The following is a 21,519-nucleotide window of genomic DNA, read 5'->3' as shown; positions in this document are numbered from 1 at the left end:
GTGATGAAAGTGGATTGCTAGGCCATTTCAGAGGGTAGTTAAGAGTCTACCATGTTGGTGTGTGACTGGAGTCACATATAAGCCAGAACGGGTAAGGACAGCAGGTTTTTTTCCCTAAAGAACATTGGTGAACCAGTTAGGTTTTTACAACAATCCAAAAGCTTCATGGTCACTTTTACTGATATCAGCTTTTTTTAAATTTCCATCTTTTTGTTTATATACTGAATTCAAATTCTCAAACTGCCATGGTAGGATTTGAACTCATGTTCTTGGTTAGTTTCTTTTATGCACTGGCAGCATTTTCATTATACACTCTGTGTGGCTCATCAGAAAACTAAAGGATTAGAAACTAGAAAATTTAGCAGATCTATAAAATATCAGTCTAAGGGTTAATGAATCAGTAATGCAGGTCTATTAGAAAAGTAACAATTGTAGGATATGTTAATCTTGCTGTATAAACAAGGTAACATATAATTTGTTACAAATAATAGATAATGGTAATGCACATTTATAATTGAAGTATTATTGCTTGATATTTCTACATCAGAGTTATTAAATGAAGTTTTTTTTAAATAGGATTTCCTCCACATGACTAGTTTTAATAAGTCCTAAACAGACTCACTGGCACAAGGCCTTGTTCATTTGTCTGTGAATGAATCACTGTATTTGAAATTCAGGTGTAATAAGAGCAGTAATATCTAGCCGTCATGGCAATTTGGTGGATTGTTAATTTGATACAGTGCTCTTGCACGGTACTCCACATAAAGCGCTGTCCATTAGTGTCACAAACCTCGCCTGATTGGATTTCTCCCGTGTTATTTAACATTTTGTACTGAATTCTTACCAACGTGCATTCATTGACAAATTCAAAAGCACAAATGAGTACTGTTTCATGCATTTATTCTTCTTTTCATATTCTACCACCACTATTCAACACTGAGTATATTGCACACTGTCCCAATGTGCAGTCATGCATAACACACTGCAGTATTGGATTAGTGAGCAGTGGAGGTCTTTGGGCTGGGGGGCGGTGTAGGGGAGAAAGGGAACAAATAACTGAGCTACATTATGTTCATTGTTTTTCTAAACTTCAGCTGAATTATGCCTGTTGGTGAAACAAGGATTCATGATTGTTAATGTAATGTACTTTAAAGGTGCTATATAATTGCAAGCCTCTGTTGTAAATTCTATTAGAGAATGGCACCATTTGTCCAATAGGTGGAGTTGAAGTATACAGGTTGTACTATAGTATCAGTTTATAGAAATCACATTTAGATCAGAGTTCTGCTACAACAGTGATTTTAAAAGAAATATATTAAAGACTTGCATTTAATGCACATTTCCTATGCCAAAGAGGAAGAAAAAAACTTGCATTTATATAGCACCTTTCACGATCTCAGGACATCCCAAAGCACTTTACAACCAATGAAGTACCTTTGAAGTGTCACTGTTGTAATGTAGGCAACGCGGCAGCCAGTTTGCACACAGCAAGGTCCCACAAACAGCAATGAGATAAATGATCAGACAGTCTGTTTTAATGACACTTCCTGTAACACCTTTCCATCACACTTTGTTGATAACACGCCCATTGTTATAAAACAGCATATCCTCTGCCTCACTGAGTAATGATGTGGAGATGCCGGTGATGGACTGGGGTTGACAATTGTAAACAATTTTACAACACCAAGTTATAGTCCAGCAATTTTATTTTAAATTCACAAGCTTTCGGAGGCTTCCTCCTTCCTCAGGTAAATGTCACTGAGTAATGTCACAGGAGATCTGCTGGATATTAAATCTTACATCAATGCACAATTCCAGTTGTCACACATCTGTTCCCTTAATTCCTGTAATGTCACAGGAGATCTGCTGGATATTAAATCTTACATCAATGCACAATTCCAGTTGTCACACATCTGTTCCCTTAATTCCTGTTATCTTTTTGCTCCTCCATGGCTCCCTCTGCTCATTTCAGTCCCCTCTCTCCACTGCCCTATGGCTGCCTGTCTGTTTCAGCCCCTCCCTCTGCACTCCACCATGGTTCTCCCTGTCCTCTTAAGTCCTGCTATCCCTCCATATTATTCCTCTATCTAAGTTTACTCTCATTTATTTTAATTTCAAAATGAACCCATCTGCACTCTACCTTCACAAGTTCCTTACTCCGCAATACCCATGACCACCCCAGATACGTACCGCCATCTCTAAACTATCCACCACCCCCACTAACTTGTAACCTACCCACGATTTCCCAATACCCACGACCTAAACTTGTCATTCCCCCTCAATGACCAGCAACCTCAATCCCCTGAATACTCACTACCTCCAGTAACTCCTACCCCTCAACCACTCATTACCTCGTCATTAATTACTACTCTACTCCAAACTACGCTAACACCCCAAACGCTCAATACTGTTCTTACCAGAGTACTCCTATGTGGTCACAAAACCAACAGCCCCTCCCAAACACCATAGCGTTGAATTTCCGCAGAGCTGCGAAAACCTGGGAAAATGGAGCTAACAATGTTTTTCCGGGGTCTCCGCGATTCAAGCACCCAAGTTACAGTGGATGAACAGGAGAATCCTAGCAGAAATTTGCCCTCCATATCTCATCACTTACCATGAACAAAATCAATCACTATAGCCACGATTTTAACCTAACCCGCTTGGGAACGGGTGGGTTCATGTTTTACACCCTGCCCAATTTTACGCTTCACCGAAGTTCCTGCTAGGCAGGTTAGGTTAAAATGGAGGCTTAAATCCTCTAAAATTATCAGCAACATAACAGGAGATTTTTAAATATATTTTTGTATAAATTAATTGCAGGATGGACAAACTGTCAGTGTTCCAAAAAGTAAGATGGGAGGTAAAATCAGATGGGGAGGGTTGTAGGATAATGACACGTACAGTTGTGTATGCTGGACTAATAGAGATGTACACTTAAAACTGCTACCAGAGACAAATACTTGTACACGAAGACAATGCCCTGTTAATTCTTCATGCATAAAACATAGTATCAACGGAGTGCTATAAGAATAACAGGATCAGGAATTAGCAGGTATTTATATTGATATATACCGTGATACGTAAAGTAGCTCAGCCTGGGATGAGGAGGAGATAATCCTACATAATCCAACTAAAAGAAATTGTTGCATCAATAGTTAACATGCGTATAATGTATCAGTGCCAGGGTTTACTATTGACTTTAACACACTTGGAAGACAACAAGGACTTTTTTCTAACTCTAAAAAATAAATGAAGATTACACATGATCTGTCGGACTTTATAGGAACCACTAGGTGCTGCTCTAATATTAACTGACTTGGGTTTCTTTCCATTGCCATACTGTTCAAAACCTGCCACGCAGAGGCAGCCATAATGAGTATGGACACCGACAACTAAATGTTATTTTAGGCTCAGTGTAAAACTAACATTTTCTATATTATTCAAGAATTACTTTTCAAAAATAGGTGTAAGTTTATAATAAAAATCAGAAAATTTAGAAATTCTCAAAATCTTGCACTTTTGACATAGAATATTTCTGTCTCATTTCTGCACTAAGGAATTCAATTCAAGGCCACGAGATTCACAGCATTTAAGCAGGTTAAACTAAATTCTGTTTACATTGTAAAATAAATGGCGATAGCTAAAAATGGCCTTCCAATTTTTGATAATGTTACAATAAAAGGACCATCAATGAAAGCTGGAGAGCCTAGAACTAGGGGCATAGTCTCAGGATAAGGGGTCGGCCATTTAGGACTGAGATGAGGAGGAATTTCATCACTCAGAGGGTTGTGAATCTTTGGAATTCTCTACCCCAGAGGACTGTGGATGCTCAGTCGTTAAGTATATTTAAGACTGAGATCGATAGATTTTTGGACTCAAGGGAATCAAGGGCTATGGGGACCGGGCGGGAAAGTGGAGTTGAGGTCGAAGATCAACCATGGTCTTATTGAATGGCGGAGCAGGCTTGAGGGGCCGTGTGGCCTACTCCTGCTCCTATTTCTTACGTTCTTATGTATATATGTGGTAAAAATAGCACACTTTCCTACAAGGGTAATAGCCTTTGTTATCCTCTTCAAGACACATTGCTGTGCATTTATAAGTCCTTCCAGTTCTATTTCTGTTAACCCTTTAATAGCCTTTTAACTATAAAATATATTAGGCCAAATCTGTCTTACTTAGAAAATTCATGCAAATTGAGGGCCTTCCCCTTTAAGGCCATTATCCTACTGTATACATATAATATAATACTGGCAGCCAACCCATGAAAAGTTGTACCAACTGTCTTGCTAGGAGTTTCCTGTAACTTATGAACAAAGTTAATCTTCTAGTGTTGCAGTTTAGGGCCATTATAACTGAGGTGTTAGTTCGTTGACTCACAAAGTACCCAGATTATCATTAGAACCACTTTGTGAACCTATCCAGAGACAGCAATTTAATTAACACTCAGAACAAATTCTCAATACTCAGAACTGCAGTTATGCTTGAATCTCAGAATTCAGCTTACCAACAGATATCAAAATTGTCCCACTTATAATGTTAATGACTTCATAAGAACACGGGTATGGATTTACCCTCCCCACAAAACTACTACTCCTACAGATCATGCACAGTGGGGATTAAATAGATTTGTCCACTCAGTTTCCTGAAGGAAGTGACTGAATTACAGGCAAGATCTCCAAGAAGATAAATACTCGACCAAACATCTCAGTGAGCACCTCCCCCCCCTGCCATGAAGTTAATCAATTCCAGGATATCTGTTCAGCTTTAGATACCACACTATTCAGTCCAGCCCAGCTACTTTCATAGATTCTTCAATTTAAAATGAAATGTTTACAAAATGCATCCCTGTATTTGACCAAATGTCAAACCTTATAGGCCCATTTCAAAGAAGGACCTCTCATTTATATGTTTTATGTTGCCCATTTAGCACTTCACTGCTAGCTGTTAAAAAGCAATCTATCATTCCTTAGCCCCTTTATATAAATGGCTCCTAAAATTAACTGGTGCTTCAATGTCTTTTAAAATTGCACAGTGCATTCCAGTTGGTTGAAAATTACTCCTGTGAAGTGCCTTGGGACATTTTACTACTTTAAAAGGTGCTATATAAATGCAAGTAGTTGTTGTTGGTTCAGATGCTCTGTAAACATTTAATCTCTCAATTTCTTTCACAATACATATTTAATCACTTGTACAGGTTATAGATTCCTGAACTAATTTGACTGAATCTGTAATTTATCCAATTCATTTAACACAGTCGAGTAATCCTATTAAAACACAAGTTTGTACTTTTGACTGGCTGATGCTATATCTGACCAAGTGCTGCTTAATGCAAATACTGGTTGACAAATCTGGACAAAAAATTCCATGTTTCAGCATCTCTCACAATGGATTAACAGACAAATTAGAAAAAAAAAGGCCCAAACTCACTTCAGCCAGGACTCCTACTGCCAGGTGACAGCAGGTTTTCATTCTACAAGTCTTGATTCCCAATTTGTGTTTTAATATACACTTATGACTAACTTAATGACTGCCTTTCATAATACAATACTCCAACTACCTGAATGCTAATATATTGAAACTCATTTGAGGACTGTTAGCCCTATCACATGATACCCTCAGAAGATGCTTGTTTTTGCAGTAGTTTTCCCTCTGCAAGATTCAAATCTGTGTGTTTGTTAACCTCACAATACACATAGTATCATAGTAGGTACAGCACAGGAGGCCGCCATTCTGTCCATCATGCCTGTGTCGGCTCTCAAAGAGTTTTCCAATTAGTCCCATTCCCAGCTCTTTTCCCACAGCCCTGTAAATTTTTCCCTTCATGTATTTATCCAATTCCCTTTTGAAAGTTACTATTGAATCTGATTCCACCACCCTTTCAGGCAGTGCATTCCAGATCATTACAACTCACTGTAAAAAAATGTTTCCTCATGTCGCCTCTGGCTCTTTTGCCAATCACCTTAATTCTGTGTCCTCTGGTCCTTTGGTTACCGACCCTTCTGCCACTGGAAATAGTTTCTCCTTATTCACTTTATCAAAACCATTCATGATTTTGAACACCTCTACCAAATCTCCCCTTAACCTTCTCTGTTCTAAGGAGAACAACCCCAGCTTCTCCAGTGTCTCCACATAACTGAACTCCCTCATCTCTGGCACCATTCTAGTAAATCTCTTCTGCACCTTCTCCAAGACCTTGACTTCCTTCCTAAAGTGTGGTGCCCAGAATTGAACACAATACTCCAGCTGAGACCCAACCAGTGTTTTATAAAGGTCTGGCATAACTTCCTTACTTTTGTACTCTATGCCTCTATTAATAAAGCCCAGGATCCTATATGCTTTTTTAACAGCCTTCTCAACTTGTCCTACCACCTTCAAAGATTTGTGTATGTGTACCCCCCAGGTCTTGCTGTTCCTACACCCCCTTTAAAATTGTACCATTTAGTTCATATTGCCTCTCCTCATTCTTCCTACCAAAATGCATCACTTCACACTTCCCCGCGTTAAATTTCATCTGCCATGTGTCTGCCCATTTCACCAGTCTGTCTACGTCTTCCTGAAGTCTGTTACTATCCTTCACATTGTTTACTACATTTCCGAGTTTCATGTCATCTGCAAACTTTGAAATTATACCCTCTATACTCATGTCCAGGTCGTTAATATCTCAAAAAGAACAGTGGTCCTAATACTGAACCCTGGGGACTACATTTCTGATTGAAAAAGTAGCAGCACATTACATCATTTACATACGGATCATAAATTCCTTTTACAATCTCTTTTTCTACTTACCACTGCCACTACCATAAACATCCTGTCAGAAGCAAATTGAGAAACAATATGCAATACAGCCCAACTTTAATGGCAATGTGGCCTGCTTAAATTGGTCAGTAAATGACATTGCTCTAAAAGGAATAAACACTCTTCAAGGCTAACTAGTGGATAAATTGTCTGTTGGCATTCAAATATACACCCAGCAAATGGATGACATGAACTCCTTGTAGCCGGAACTGTTCCACGCGGAACATTCTCGCAACTACGTTACATCCTCTCAGCTTTTAGTTTCGCTCACAGGGGGAAAAAGCTGGAAATTAGTACTTTTTAGCACATATGAAACATACAGCAAATTTTCCAGGCGAGTATTAATTTGATCAGGATTGTATGGCACTCTGACATAATTGGAATGGTGGATGGGAATTAAATGTTTGCATTTATTCAGAATTAATTGAATAACTTTGTTCCTTTATTGAAGATCAACTGCCTCGAGGCCGTGCTAATTTGAAAACCTAAACTTCTGAGAATTATATTCAGGTATGCATTTATTCAGAATTAATTGAATTGTGATTTTATATTTCATGAAGGAGATGCTTATGGTGCCATCAGACTTTTGTTGAAGTACAACTACTTTTTTTTTAAAATGGCAATAATGACACAACTATTCATTTCCTGGGCCACAGTTTTAGAGTTGGAGGTAAATGGGAGTAGTTTTCACCAATTCTGTGTCCAAACTTAAGCAGTTGATCTTTTAGACTTTGTGATTTCCTCACACTCCAAGCAGCACTGACAGAAGCCTGGGACTCCAGCCACTGAAGGACGACAATGCTGCCTTCCTTCTGCCACATTCCCGGGCCATGGGAGCCTTCCCTCTTTGCCAGATTTTCCATGCTTCCCTCCCCCTCTGCTATTCTGCTGTAACCATTTACACCTCCTCTGGACCCATCTTACTTGTCCCATTCGCCTTGCGCCATCATCCCTTCTGCCATTTAATCACTCCTGCCCTTCACCCTCTCACAGACATTCCCCTTTATTATTTTCCTGCCCCCTCCTTTTCGCTGGCTCTATATTTGCTTAAAAGTTGTTCATCTCGAACATCTTTCATCAGAACTGGAAGGTCATCGACCTCAAACGTTAACTCGATTTCCTTCTCCACAGATGCTGCCTGACCTCGAGTGTTTCCAGCATCTTCTGTTTATATTTCTAGAATTACTGATGTGCTCTCAGAACCAGATACAGCATGTGACTCCGAGATTTGAAGATTTAATTCCCCGAGCTGTCTGTTCCTTTGACTCTGGCCTCTTGAGCATCCCCTGTCCCTCTACCCCATCACTGGTTGTCAAGCTTTCAGTTGCCTGGGCCTTCTTCTCTGGAATTCCCTCCCCTAACCCCTCTGCCTCACCACCTCTCCTCCTCCCCACCACCAAGGTTCTCCTTAAGACCCATCTTTCCAGCCAAGACTTTGATCACCTCTTCTAACTGTGCCTTCTTCGGCTTGTCATCTGTTTCTCACCACGTCCGTGTGAAAGGGCGTTATTTTATTTATTAAAGACGCTACATAAATGCAAGTTATTGTTTTATTTTATAAAAATTGTAACAAATATGATTTGTGACCAGTAGTGTGAATTCTATCAAACAAAATACCAGTATTGGTGTCACCCTGAAGAAAACTGTACCCTACATAGACTTTTTAAAATCAGAACTTACCTGCACACTGACCACAATCACCAGAGAAGTTGCCACAGTCACAGCAAATGACTGATAATCAGAAAGATGTGTCCCATCATCTCTTGTAGTGTCACAAAATGCACCATATGGGACAAAAAAAAGGACCACAGAGGTGTAGACTCCTTGTATTATGCAGATAAAGAACTCTCGCTTATTGAACAGCAGGTTAAGTTGTCCAGGTTCATATAATCTCGTGTATTCCATGCTTCTCTGTTCATTGACATCCTGCGGAGAAATAATAAAATTAGGAAAAAATCTCAGCAACGAATCATCCACAAAATTGTTCTGGAAAATGTCACATTAGTGAAATAATTAATGCTCATCTAAAGCTGAGTGTTGAAGCACATCTTTGGAGCAGAGTAAAGGGGGCTTTAATCCACATCTGGCCCATGCTACAGCTGAACTGGGAGAGGTTAACACAGAAATCCTTCACCTTAATGAGCAACGAACATACTTATAATTGCAATAAAGCTGGGATATTTAAAAAGCTGAATTTTCTGGTAGGCTATACTAGGAGAATTTGTATACACACAGGTTCCTATTATCAGCAAAGTTCCATAGTAATAAAAGCAAATAAAACATCATCATTCCTAACAGATTTAAATTCATTCAAAGATTACTTTACCTGATCAAATATCCCCATAGCCAGAACAGGAAGAGAAGTGTAAACTATGTTGTATAAAGTAATAAACCACTGGTCATAAACAGTCTGCAAAAACAAAGGGTTGTGAAAATCATCTGAAACCATCAATGTATCATATTTATGCCAAGTCAAGTTCATAATCTTCAAAATAAATATATCTATTTTACAGTATTAAAAAGGCTGCTGAACTGGAAGTGTGCAATATAACTAGAAAGAAGAGTTTAAAAAATACTAAATCGGAAGTTAGTTACAATACTTGATAAATATCATTCCAACGTGCATGCAGTAAATGGGAAAATATCACAATATTCAGAGCTACTGAATTCCAACATTGTCAGACAGATTTTACTAGAGATTAATTTCTATAGTCTCAGGTTCATAAAGCTCAAAAATTGCAACAAATTTTCTTAAGTAAACAGAATTATTTCTAAAATAACTTTTCATTATCGGACAGGTTTCTTTCTAATATGTAACGGCACTTAATTTCCATTTGAATGTACCAGGTCTTTAAAGCAAATTCCATTGGGCTTTGGTTTTAGAATAAAGTTATTTAATATTAATAACCTTTACAGTATTTTGAAATTGTGAAGACTTACAGATTTTAAGGGTAGTTCATTCAAATAAAAAAGTCTAACTTTAGATGCAAGTACATTTGGTGTTACATTGGAAAGTGTAAAATGCAGAGTCAAGAATATTAATTTTATTTATATTGTGATGTGACAGGAAATTATTGCCTCACTTTATGGTTCACAATATTACACATGAAAAACTGTGGATTGTAGTTAAAAATGACACAATAAACTTCACACAATTTAGAACTCATCTAAAATTAACCATATCAACTGAACATGCCAAAACCTGGAACTCCACCCCAGCAATTGACTCTGCTCCTGCATCTCATTAGGTGTTGATGCATTGACTCTGTGATCTATTCAAAACAAATAATCTCTTCTTCAGAGAAACTACTAACCTGTGCAGAGAATCCACAGAAGAAACCAAACCAGAAATGCACAAGAGTGAATGCAAAGTTCTTGTAGAAAAAGTAATAGAGGAACTTGCACATCCTCAGATAGGACCATCTCCCATGGACTAACATAAGTCGCTGAAGGTATCTGAATTGTCCAATTGAATAGTCACTAGCCAGAACTGCTTGCATGCCTTCCTGACCACTGATCCCAACGCCTATGTGTGCAGCTGGGGGTAAAGCAACCACAATAAGTACCTTGTGCATTAAAGCATCGACTAGTAGATTTGTTCCAAAACTGAACTTTGTTGAAAAAGATAAACAAAAGCTCTGGTACAAAATTGACAAGCTAACTTATTAAACATGATACTCGATCATTATCACCTTAGTATCAGCATATTACATTTTAATATATTTCAAACCTGCCATTGAAAGAAAACCACACCAAGTTACCCATAAAGAATATTGAATAAATACTCATTTACATTTTGGTGTAGGCACAATTTAATCCGACATAAAAAAATTACTTCGATCAGATTTTTTTTTTAACCTCAGGTGAAAGTCAGTGTAGGGGAATTGTTAGATTGCCTACCACAAAAGGCCTGGTCCTCCTCATCCTTTGGTTTAATTGCCACATACAAGTAAGAATAGTAATGAGGGACAGGAGGGAGTCTTGCCTAGGGACACTGTCCATTTAAGAAATTCATGCTGTGCACAGCAAACTGTCAGGTGACGTCCTCTTAGTGTGCTTTACTTTGTGTCGCAACCTTAGTTATTTGACTGGAGGAAATAACTTTTAAGCATTCCAAAAAACTCACAGCCGTGAAATGTATACAAAAAATTCTCAGTATTTCTGATGTAACATTTCGATTTGGCTGGAGACTTGTCTTACTTTTAATCATGCTGACATCATTTGCTCCATCGCCTATAGCCAGCGTGACAGCTTTCTTGTAATTTTTGATAAGCTCAACCACTTGGGCCTTCTGTAATGGTGTGACTCTACAGCAAATAACAGTTCTGCACAAGCTAGCCAATTCCAGGAACTCTCGCTCCATGTCTGCTTCTAGCGCATGGGCCTGTATAACAGAAACACAAGAAATGAAGATAAGCCATTCAATGTTTAACCAGAAAGAAATAATCCTACACATACACAAAATCACAGTGTTCCCTATAGCTGGAGGAATTCCATTTCGAAGAGCTGGCATAGACACGATGGGCCGAAGGGACTCCTCTGTACTATATGTTTTCACAACAAGAAAACTTAAATATTATGAAAGATACATTCCCTCCAGAGGCCATGTACAATTTGTTCAATCATGGACCCCACCCAACCATTCAAACTTTTAAGGCGGTCAACAAACACAGGTAACCCTGCAGGTAAAGTTCTGTAACATGTCTACCCAGAAAGTTTTTACATGCAGTGTCTTTACCGAGAGTCAATTTATTTTATTGCTTATTAATTCTTTTGTTCTTATCTAGGTGAGGGATGTTAGTGATGGAGAATGGAACTCTTCCAATGTCAACGTCAACATCAAGAACATGCAAGCCAGGTATGTGACAGCCAGATGCAAAGCTGAACTCCCTCTGCTCAATGTGTCTCATTGCCAACATAGAAGACCACCCCCTACTGCACCAGTCTGACACTTTTTCCATTGCCCACACCAGTCATCCTGTGGTCTCCGAATGAGACTGCCAATAATGCCAAATTAGGGACAGTTTAGTTGTGCAGGCCCAATGCCTATGGGAACTATGATTCAGAATGCTCAAAATCATTTCACATGGGACCTTTGAAGCCAGCAGACACAGGAGACTTCAATCCCATCAGTCTGGACGAGACGTGTACCCAAGTCACATTTTGGCTCCACAAATAAAATAAACCTTAATTTTAATAAAACAGCAATTTCAGCCACAAAGATTGCTGGTTCAGGAAGTATCACAGAGATACAGCAGTATTTTACCCAAGTGCCCATTCTAAGTATCAGCAGTTTATGCGACCATATTGGGGGGGTGGGGGGTGGAGGGAGGCATCACATTTGAGCCCCATCCTGTCCTCACCAGACACCCACACATAAAGCCTTCACATAGGGCTTGCTGGATAGCGGTCAGGAACAGGAACCATAGCCAATTTTCACTTCCCTATCCTGGGGGTATTAAGGCCAATTGGAGCACCCCCATCACTGCCCTGACTGACATCAACTATTCACTGACTGAGCTAGCTGAGCTACTGGGGAAGCTCTTAATTTTGCCACTTTAAGAACTCCACTACATCTGAGTTCACTTATTCAGCACAAGAAAGTCGTCCAGAAATGAGCTATTAGTCCCTCAGCTCAGTGGGTAAATGCACTATACTTCGTGGTACTGAGTCAAACTGACCAGGAAAAATTGAAGCTCCTAACCCTGTTCTCAGCATTCCTAAGCTAAGGAAAGGGCAATCAGCTAAGTTTCATAGTAGTAATTAATAACTCGCAACCCCTGCTAGAAGAGCCTAAATATGGATATTGGGGGAGGACAGGTTCAACCTTGGCTGATGAATAATCCACAAATAGTCCAGGCTAATACGTGAACAATAATCAATTGATTAAGGGTGGCTGCTGACACCCCTTACATGAATTACCAACCAGACGAGAAGAGGAAAGGGGTAAAAAATGGAGGAGAAACATGAGCTGAGAGCAATTTAGTTCACTAGAACTGGGTATTGCACCACACCAATAGATTTTTGGGCCATGACACAGCAAATTGCATATAGAAGAAATTCAGCCCTCTTTTTAAAAAAATACTTTCAATAAGTGTTATTAATGTGTGCAATTCCCATTTATATCCATTCATAATTTTGATATCTTTTCAATGCTCAATTTACCTTAGATGATAAATTAACCACAACTTTTACTTTCTTTGAAAGCAATTACAATATTGCACACAATAGTTTTAGACAATTTCTCAAACAGGTCCTAAATTAAACTCATCGCTAATTTGATTTATAGTACAATTCAAATTAAAACAGAATTGTCCTCATGCATATTGACAACATTGTGGACCAAAGTGTATTTTAAATGCAGTTCTTTTGTTTGTGGACACTAGTATTTTTCATAACCAAATTTCTCTCTTCTTTCTCTCCTGAAGGTGTCGATATCTGACAGGGTTATAGCTGTCTCAGGTGTCGTTCACCCTCCTGTACCTTGCCCAAATACCCACTTTCCCTTGTGTGCACCTTGCCAGTTGGCATCAGCATGCTATAAAACCACAGGAAAAGTTATGGGGCTAATTACAGCTAGCATGGTCTTGCTGTTACTCAAATCCATACACCTGCACTTCTAGCAGGCAGCAATGAACAGCAACCAGGAATGGGAAACCTAGGCAGTTTTCTCCTCCTTAATCAAAGAGCTGAGGCCAACAATGGCATCCTTACTGTTACCCCAGCTGAGATGAACGCAACGTGATTGGGGAATGACCCTAACGCCTTCCTGGTCTCCTTGGCTCAGTTACTCACTGGATAATTTGCTGAGCTGTAAAGGGACTTGCACAAAAACCCTTATGACCACTTTTAATATTCACACTTACTAAGCTGTGTCCATTAATAACCAGTGCATAGTCTCCCATAACAGTTTCTTCAATCACCGAGTCTAACATTGAAGTCACATTCTTTTCAGAGAAAACGTGTCCATTGCAAACAGTTGTCCCCATCATTCGCTCTTTTGTTTTCCTAGAATACAAAACAAATCTTTTAAGGACTTTGCAATTTTACATAAAACTCGAAGCACACAATGATCTAGATATTCCAATCAATGCTATTTTAGTGCCAACGTTAACCACTTTAAAATGAATGGATTATCAGCATTAAAATAATGTCAATTGGAAATTCTAAGCTCCAGTACTTTTAAAACAAGACAGGAACCCTCCTGGGAAATGATTCTTTCCCTCAAGAAAGGGAGTTTGTCATTCTTCTAACTTCACAAACTGTGGAAAAAAAACTTCACATAACTTCAACAGGAGCCAACTGACACAGTCATGTTTTCTTTCTCTGTCAATCAACTATTACCACCCATGTATTTCAGTGAACCTCTGTAAACAATTAAGGTGTTGGTCTCAGTGTTTGTGACATAAGCTGAATTTCTAGGAGTGCCATTATCTTGTTACACACTGTACATGTCTATTCTGGTTTTTAAAAAAAAACTTTTGCAAATATTTGGATTGTATAATATAGAACTCTTCCCATCAGGATAGCTGAGCACAATGAGAATTTGTTGTGTACAATTTTTTCCCCTTCTTTCCAAATGAGGCAAAAGTGGGCTGTAATTTCTAGAACTTCAAGTAAATTTCAGGCGAAGGCATATGTAAATTACACATGAGCCAGGCTGTAACGAGTGCCAGAGGTAGAGGGAGGGGGGAAATGATAGTGTTTTTATATGGTAAGTAGGAAAGACGATTTTTTTTCAGTGGGAAAAAGTGATGAAAGGTCAATTTAAAGTTTTAATTGAGTGAGTGGGGGGAAGAGATTAAAAAAAAATTTTTTCATGCAGAGACCATTGCATTTTTTAAGGGAAAAGTAGATAAATATTTGGATCAGAGGAAGTTAGAGTTATGAGAGAGTGGGGCAATGGGATTAGTTTTGGAACACTTTAGCAAAAAGCTGACACAAACATGATGGACCATGTGACCTCCTTCAGTGTGGTAAACTACTATAGTTCACACACCTTTGGTCTAGGGTCAGCCAACAAAGAAAGTATCCATCATCAGGGTCAGAGACAGTTGGTATGTTGCAAGTGCAAATCCGTTTACCTCTTTAACCATCTGTTTAGGGTGGAAAACCACTTCCGTACACAATACATTTGTTACAAATTCTGCTGTAGATACCTTCTCGGCTTCAGTGGCATCAGTCGCTTCCATAAGTGGTCTGAGCATCTTACTTTTTATGGGAGTTGACTCACATTGCCTTAGAGATCAAAGGTTTTTCCAACACAATGAATATGAGCTTTCGGAGATTTTCTCCTTCCTCAGGCAAATGTTTCAAGAGCTCCTTGAAGCCTACGCATTTATACATATTGAACAATACATGGTGTTTACAGACTGCCCCTGCAACTGCCCGTTGCCAAGGCAATCACCGTGTTCAGACAGAGAGGTGTCACCTGCAGAACCCCCGAATACACATTCAACAAAAAAACAAACAGGGAAAAAAAACAGAGAAAAAAAAACACAGAGAGAGGCAGAAACATCCGGAAGGCAGAGAGAGCCAGCAAATGACCCATTATATTAAAAACAGATAACATTTGTTCGCTGGTGGGGTAACGTGTAGCGTGACATGAACCCAAGATCCCGGTTGAGGCCGTCCTCATGGGTCCTCATCATTACCCAAACACACGGAACAGCCATGGGGACCAAATTCGCACCCCAATACGCCAACATTTTCATGCACAAGTTCGAGCAGGACTTCTTCACTGCACAAGACCTCCAACCAACACTATACACCAGATACATCGACGACATTTTCTTTCTATGGACCCACGGCAAGGAATCACTAAAGAGACTACACGATAACATCAACAAGTTCCATCCCACCATCAAGCTCACCATGGACTACTCCTCAGAATCAGTTTCTTTCTTGGACACACGAATCTCCATCAAAGACGGGCACCTCAGCACCTCACTCTACCGCAAGCCCACGGACAACCTCACGATGCTCCACTTTTCCAGCTTCCACCCTAACCACGTCAAAGAGGCCATCCCCTATGGACAGGCCCTGCGAATACACAGGGTCTGCTCAGACGAGGAGGAACGCGATGGACACCTACAGACGCTGAAAGACGCCCTAGTAAGAACGGGATATGACGCTCGACTCATCGATCGACAGTTCCGACGGGCCACAGCAAAAAATCGCATAGACCTCCTCAGGAGACTAACACGGGACGCAACCAACAGAGTACCCTTTGTCGTCCAGTACTTCCCCGGAGCGGAGAAACTACGCCATGTTCTCCGCAGCCTTCAACATGTCATCAATGAGGACAAACACCTCGCTATGGCCATCCCCACACCTCCACTACTCGCCTTTAAACAGCCACCCAACCTCAAACAGACCATCGTTCGCAGCAAACTACCTAGCTTTCAAGAGAACAGCGTCCACGACGCCACACAACCCTGCCACGGTAACCTCTGCAAGACATGCCAGATCATCGACACAGATACCACCATCACACGAGATGACACCACCCACCAGGTGCATGGTTCATACTCCTGTGACTCGGCCAACGTTGTCTACCTCATACGTTGCAGGAAAGGATGCCCCAGAGCATGGTACATTGGCGAGACCATGCAGACGCTGCGACAACGGATGAACGGACACCGCGCAACAATCGCCAAACAGGAGGGTTCCCTCCCAGTCGGGGAACACTTCAGCAGTCATGGACATTCATCCACCGACCTTCGGGTAAGCGTACTCCAAGGCGGCCTTCGAGACACACGACAACGCAAAATCGTCGAGCAGAAATTGATAGCCAAGTTCCGCACCCATGAGGACGGCCTCAACCGGGATCTTGGGTTCATGTCACGCTACACGTTACCCCACCAGCGAACAAATGTTATCTGTTTTTAATATAATGGGTCATTTGCTGGCTCTCTCTGCCTTCCGGATGTTTCTGCCTCTCTCTGTGTTTTTTTTTCTCTGTTTTTTTTCCCTGTTTGTTTTTTTGTTGAATGTGTATTCGGGGGTTCTGCAGGTGACACCTCTCTGTCTGAACACGGTGATTGCCTTGGCAACGGGCAGTTGCAGGGGCAGTCTGTAAACACCATGTATTGTTCAATATGTATAAATGCGTAGGCTTCAAGGAGCTCTTGAAACATTTGCCTGAGGAAGGAGAAAATCTCCGAAAGCTTGTGAATTTAAAATAAAATTGCTGGACTATAACTTGGTGTTGTAAAATTGTTTACAATTGTCAACCCCAGTCCATCACCGGCATCTCCACATAATGAATATGAGGTGTGTGATTACTTAGACAAGCTAACAAATTGCTTGTTCAGATTCTGAGCAAAACAATTTCCATTTAGCATATCAACCATCTTTTGTCTAAATGCCCTTTGTTTAAAACTTGTGGGGATACATTTTGCTTAGAAGAAACATTAAAAGTAATCCTTTTTGTGGAAAAATGATAAAAGGAAACCGGAAACATGACAACATTCTATGGAAGTATGCCTTTACATAACTTTTTAAAAATTGGCTACATAAATAAATTTGAATGATTTACGACATGCAAAAACGTTAATGAGTTGTTTACCTGAGTTGTTCACGCACTTCAAGAACTGTGTGGCCAGCCACTATGAAAATCTCATTCATGTCATCTGTCAGCATGTTACATGAGTAACCAATATTCACTGCCGTCTCTGTGAGGAAACAGGAAAGTCAAATGTGAAGAATCAGATAGGCCAAGATTAATTCTGCAGCCTTATTTTCAACAATCTACAAGCCTCCTAATGCTTCTCCATTAAAAAAACGGCCCATATTCCAAGACACCACCAAGGTCGTAAAGACTAGGGATGGGCAATAAATGCTGCCCTTGCTAGTGACGCCCATATCCCCAGAATGAATTTTTAAAAAGACAAGGTAAATCGGTAAATAGAAGAATGTGTTTAGAAGAAGGAAAGACTGAAGGAGGCGAGTTATTCCAAATTTTGAGTCTTGAGAAGAAATTAATTAGAGCAGACTGTGCGATGATTCTTGATTTTAACACAGTAGGGATGTAAGTCAAAAGAGAGCATGCAGGACAGTCTATTTGGAGTGTAGAATTACATTGAAATTACAACACGGAAACAGGCCATTCGACCGAACCTCTCCAGTGTCCTCCACACGAGCAGTAACCCTAATTCTATGCCTGCCCTCTTTCCATATCCCTTCATCTCTTTTTCCATCAGTCATCTATCTAACCCATGTTGATATGGTGTCTGCTTCAAATCATTAACTCCAGTAGTGCATTACACAGCCTCACAACCCTCCATGTATAAAAAAAGTTTCTCTTGCTCTTTGTATTTTCTCATATCAGGCAGCATCCTAGTAAATCTGCACAGTACCCTTTCTATTGCCTCAGCACTTTTCCTATAATGTGGAGTCCAAAACTGCAGGAATCTAAATTAAATATATTTCTAACAAGAGACTTGCATTTATAATTGCGCCCCATCATGTCTGAGAAACATCTCAAAGCATTTCACACAAATTACTTTTGAAGTGCAGTCAATGTTATGTAGGCAAACACAGCAGCCGATTTGCACACCACAACAACTTACAAACAGCAGTAAAACAAATGGTCACTGAATCTGTTATAATAATTGATGAAAAGCCAGTTAATTAATAAATGACAAGCTAATCTACAATAATCATCTAATAGCATGCAAAGCAAATCAATTATCCATTTCACCAGGATTCAGCTGCATTATCTGGTTTTGACTTTTTACATTTTCCACAAAAAAGTCCTCTAGCTTATTTTTCACTGCACCTTGGGTACCCTGTACAATGCATCACTCTCCCACAGACGTGTGTGGAAGCCTCTGCCAGACTTCAGACAACAGGTGATGACAGAATACACATCAGAATGGAAAGCCATTTACGGTATGAGAAATTTATTAACACATTGATAAATTGAATCCCAACATGAACACGTTTTTAAAAAAATTTTGGAGGTGTACACAAATAGCTTTATACCTGACCTGTACACCCTCTCACCAACAGACATGCTAAATGCAGAACACAGGCAAGTAAGTGGTAGAGAATTACAGGGGAGCTAGATATTTGGCTAGAACGGTCATTTGTCATTCTGTCTAGAATGGAAAACAGTCACTGATTGGCAGGAGAGGGTATTGGGTGGTGCAGCTTATTCAGTGGCTAAAGTGAGCTGCAATGCACTGGTCTGACGTTCCAACTCTCGAAGGATTTTACCTGACTCAGTTGCTCTTGTTATTAGGAGTCTATCAATTTGACCCTTTGGGTTTTTTGCAATACTTGATTAAAAGTTTAAGCGAGCAATTAGAGCTTCTCCCAGTATTTCATGTGTGCTCTCCAGCATTGCCCCACTCTTGCTCATTCTCGAGTCCCACCTACTGTGCTGCTACCGACCAGCCCCACAATCCTGCCTGTTGGTGGCACTGTCGGTACAGGTGCAGTGGATCAAATTGCTCATTATTATGGGCATCAAAATTATAATGATGGGAGACAAAAACCTAGTGTTAATTTTCTGACTGTATGTTGCTTAGAAGTGGATACTTTTTATTTGAGCAATGTGAGTGAGGTTACAATGTTGTCGCAATGAGAAGGGTTGATGACAGGTTGGATAAGAAATCAATAAGCTGATAAATTCCCACCATCCTGCACACCATTTTAAAAGGTTGCAAGGCAGACAAATAAAATGTGTTGTGGCTCTGTGGAAAAAAAACATCAATTTCAATTTATTTCTTTTCATAAAAGATTCAGCATTTTAATGAAAGACCGTGCTTCTTTGCCGTTATCTACCACCGTAAGTGAAAGGGAAAACTTTTTTTTTACCTTGGCAATCTTAGCCACTGTGGAAAAATATGTATGAAAGCAAACAAAACTGAAATTACTAGTATATGCTTTTGTTACAATATGAAGAGGGTACAGAACATATTGCAGGAAGCTAGAAACACAAAAATGAAATGAAAAACTAATACATCAGTCACTAATTCAGAAACAGCATTACAGTATTTAATGGAAATTTAATATTGAAAATAATCTTATCCCTGGATATTATTTATCTCTAAATTCTGAAATGTGAACTGAGCAGCAAATGGCTGCACCCATCCCCACTCCCATATTTTTATTTTTATTTCCACTCCTAGTTTTCCCTCCTGAAAGTATTAAATGGGGTTAGGTTCCTCAATACCTCACCCAAGTGACTATCCTTCACTTGTGACCCTAAATCGTGAGTGTTAGCAGGCTGTTCAACAGTGGAGGGCATCACAGCTGAACATAATCTGTTTCTCATCCAACAACCAGCCTTTCACACTTTCCAGCATGGGTCACTGGACGATCAGGAGCAGGAATCTTCAATGTTTTTAGCCCTTAATAACCCAGGGGTGTTAACACCAGTTTCAGCAGCCCAACTACTGCAGTGCCTGCGATCATCCAACCTGGGACCCTCCTGCTTTGGATTACTCACTACCACGTTGGTCGAGAGAGTAAATTTTACTTTTCTAAGCACTTACTTCAACCATCTACACTCAGGAATGAACATCATGATAAATCAGAACAAATGTTAGTGATTCCATTTTCCTTCATTCACTAAAGAACGTTTCTCAAAGCTCACACTCCTGGGGATGTACAATAGGATAACCCACAAACCCATTTTCTCTTCACTGATGTCTGGATTACCTAGCTGACCAGGCAGTGTGGATGTGGCAGTACTAACTTAGTAGGGGAAAAAGAGAAAATGTTACTAAAATGAATTTAAGACAGACAAAATATCACGCTAGGGTACGGCGGAATGGTTTAATGATTGATCTCTTCATCCTGCAAAAATACTGAAATAAAAGCTAGGTGTACAGTTGTGGAGAATATCAACTACTGACCTAAACTGAGGAATTTACAAATGATTAACTCCTAATCTGCAGGGCAAGTTACAAGAGGGATCCACCTTCTTGTCAGTATAAACCTCAAGAACAGTTGAAGATAAACACAAGATTAATGCAAACCCATTCGGCCCACCTTAGTGCATCCATCCAGAAAGAAGCTACAGCCCCCAAATTGCAGCAGGTAACTTTTTTTTTATGGTTCCAGAGTTTTTGCCTCCACTTTCCTACCAGAAGTCCATCGCACCTATAGATCACTATTGGTGTGAACTTCCCAATTAAGATGGATCTCATTATTACCATCATACAGGTGAGGAATCTGCTGATCCAGTTTAAATAAGTCAGTTTATACACTGTTGTATAAGGACAGGGACTTATCAGTGGGGTTCAAACCAGGATATTGGCCTGAACTCTGGGAAAAAGCCCCCAAATTTATTTTTCTTAATGTTAACAAAAAAGATAATTTGTTCCCTAACACAGGGAGCCAAGGAGACTATGACCGGGGTGAGGGGACCAAGGCAACACTCCCTCCGCCCCTGCAAGGGCAGGCAGATGCCAGAATTTCCAGCTGCCACTGGCACGTGCGTGTCAGAGATGGTCCAAAATGCCGATTGAACCGGCCCGTTCGTTCTACTGACCCTGCAAACTTCGGCAGGCAAAGTCTTGACGTAACAACCTCAATCGTGACCTGCAGATTTTCGGTCACGCCCGCTCACCCACACAAGCAGACATCCCTGTGGCATTGCCCATGATGAGTCAGAGGTTTCAAACGTATGGCGGGAGGAGTTGCTAGAGAGGAGATTACATCTCAACTGAAAAAACTTGGGGGAAACCAAGTTTTTAAGTGATCTCTTCA

The 21,519-nt window shown here is 40.1% G+C and overlaps 1 protein-coding gene across 8 annotated transcripts in view; it reads right to left on the bottom strand.

Annotated features, from left to right (window-relative positions):
- Positions 1-21,519, bottom strand: part of atp8b4 (ATPase phospholipid transporting 8B4) — a 185,623-nt gene that overhangs the window by 6,232 nt on the left and 157,872 nt on the right. For all 8 annotated transcript variants that reach the window (XM_067971470.1, XM_067971468.1, XM_067971471.1 and 5 more), the window contains 6 exons: positions 17,366-17,471; positions 13,662-13,803; positions 10,996-11,179; positions 10,110-10,333; positions 9,122-9,205; positions 8,476-8,721 (listed from right to left, as the gene is read on the bottom strand). In XM_067971470.1, coding sequence (XP_067827571.1) covers positions 8,476-8,721; positions 9,122-9,205; positions 10,110-10,333; positions 10,996-11,179; positions 13,662-13,803; positions 17,366-17,471 — 986 coding nt within the window. The remainder of the gene's footprint in view (positions 1-8,475; positions 8,722-9,121; positions 9,206-10,109; positions 10,334-10,995; positions 11,180-13,661; positions 13,804-17,365; positions 17,472-21,519) is intronic.

Source organism: Heptranchias perlo, chromosome 34, assembly GCF_035084215.1.
Source record: "Heptranchias perlo isolate sHepPer1 chromosome 34, sHepPer1.hap1, whole genome shotgun sequence".
Classification (NCBI taxonomy): Eukaryota; Metazoa; Chordata; class Chondrichthyes; order Hexanchiformes; family Hexanchidae; genus Heptranchias; species Heptranchias perlo.
This window is presented reverse-complemented; position numbering and strand designations above follow the sequence as displayed.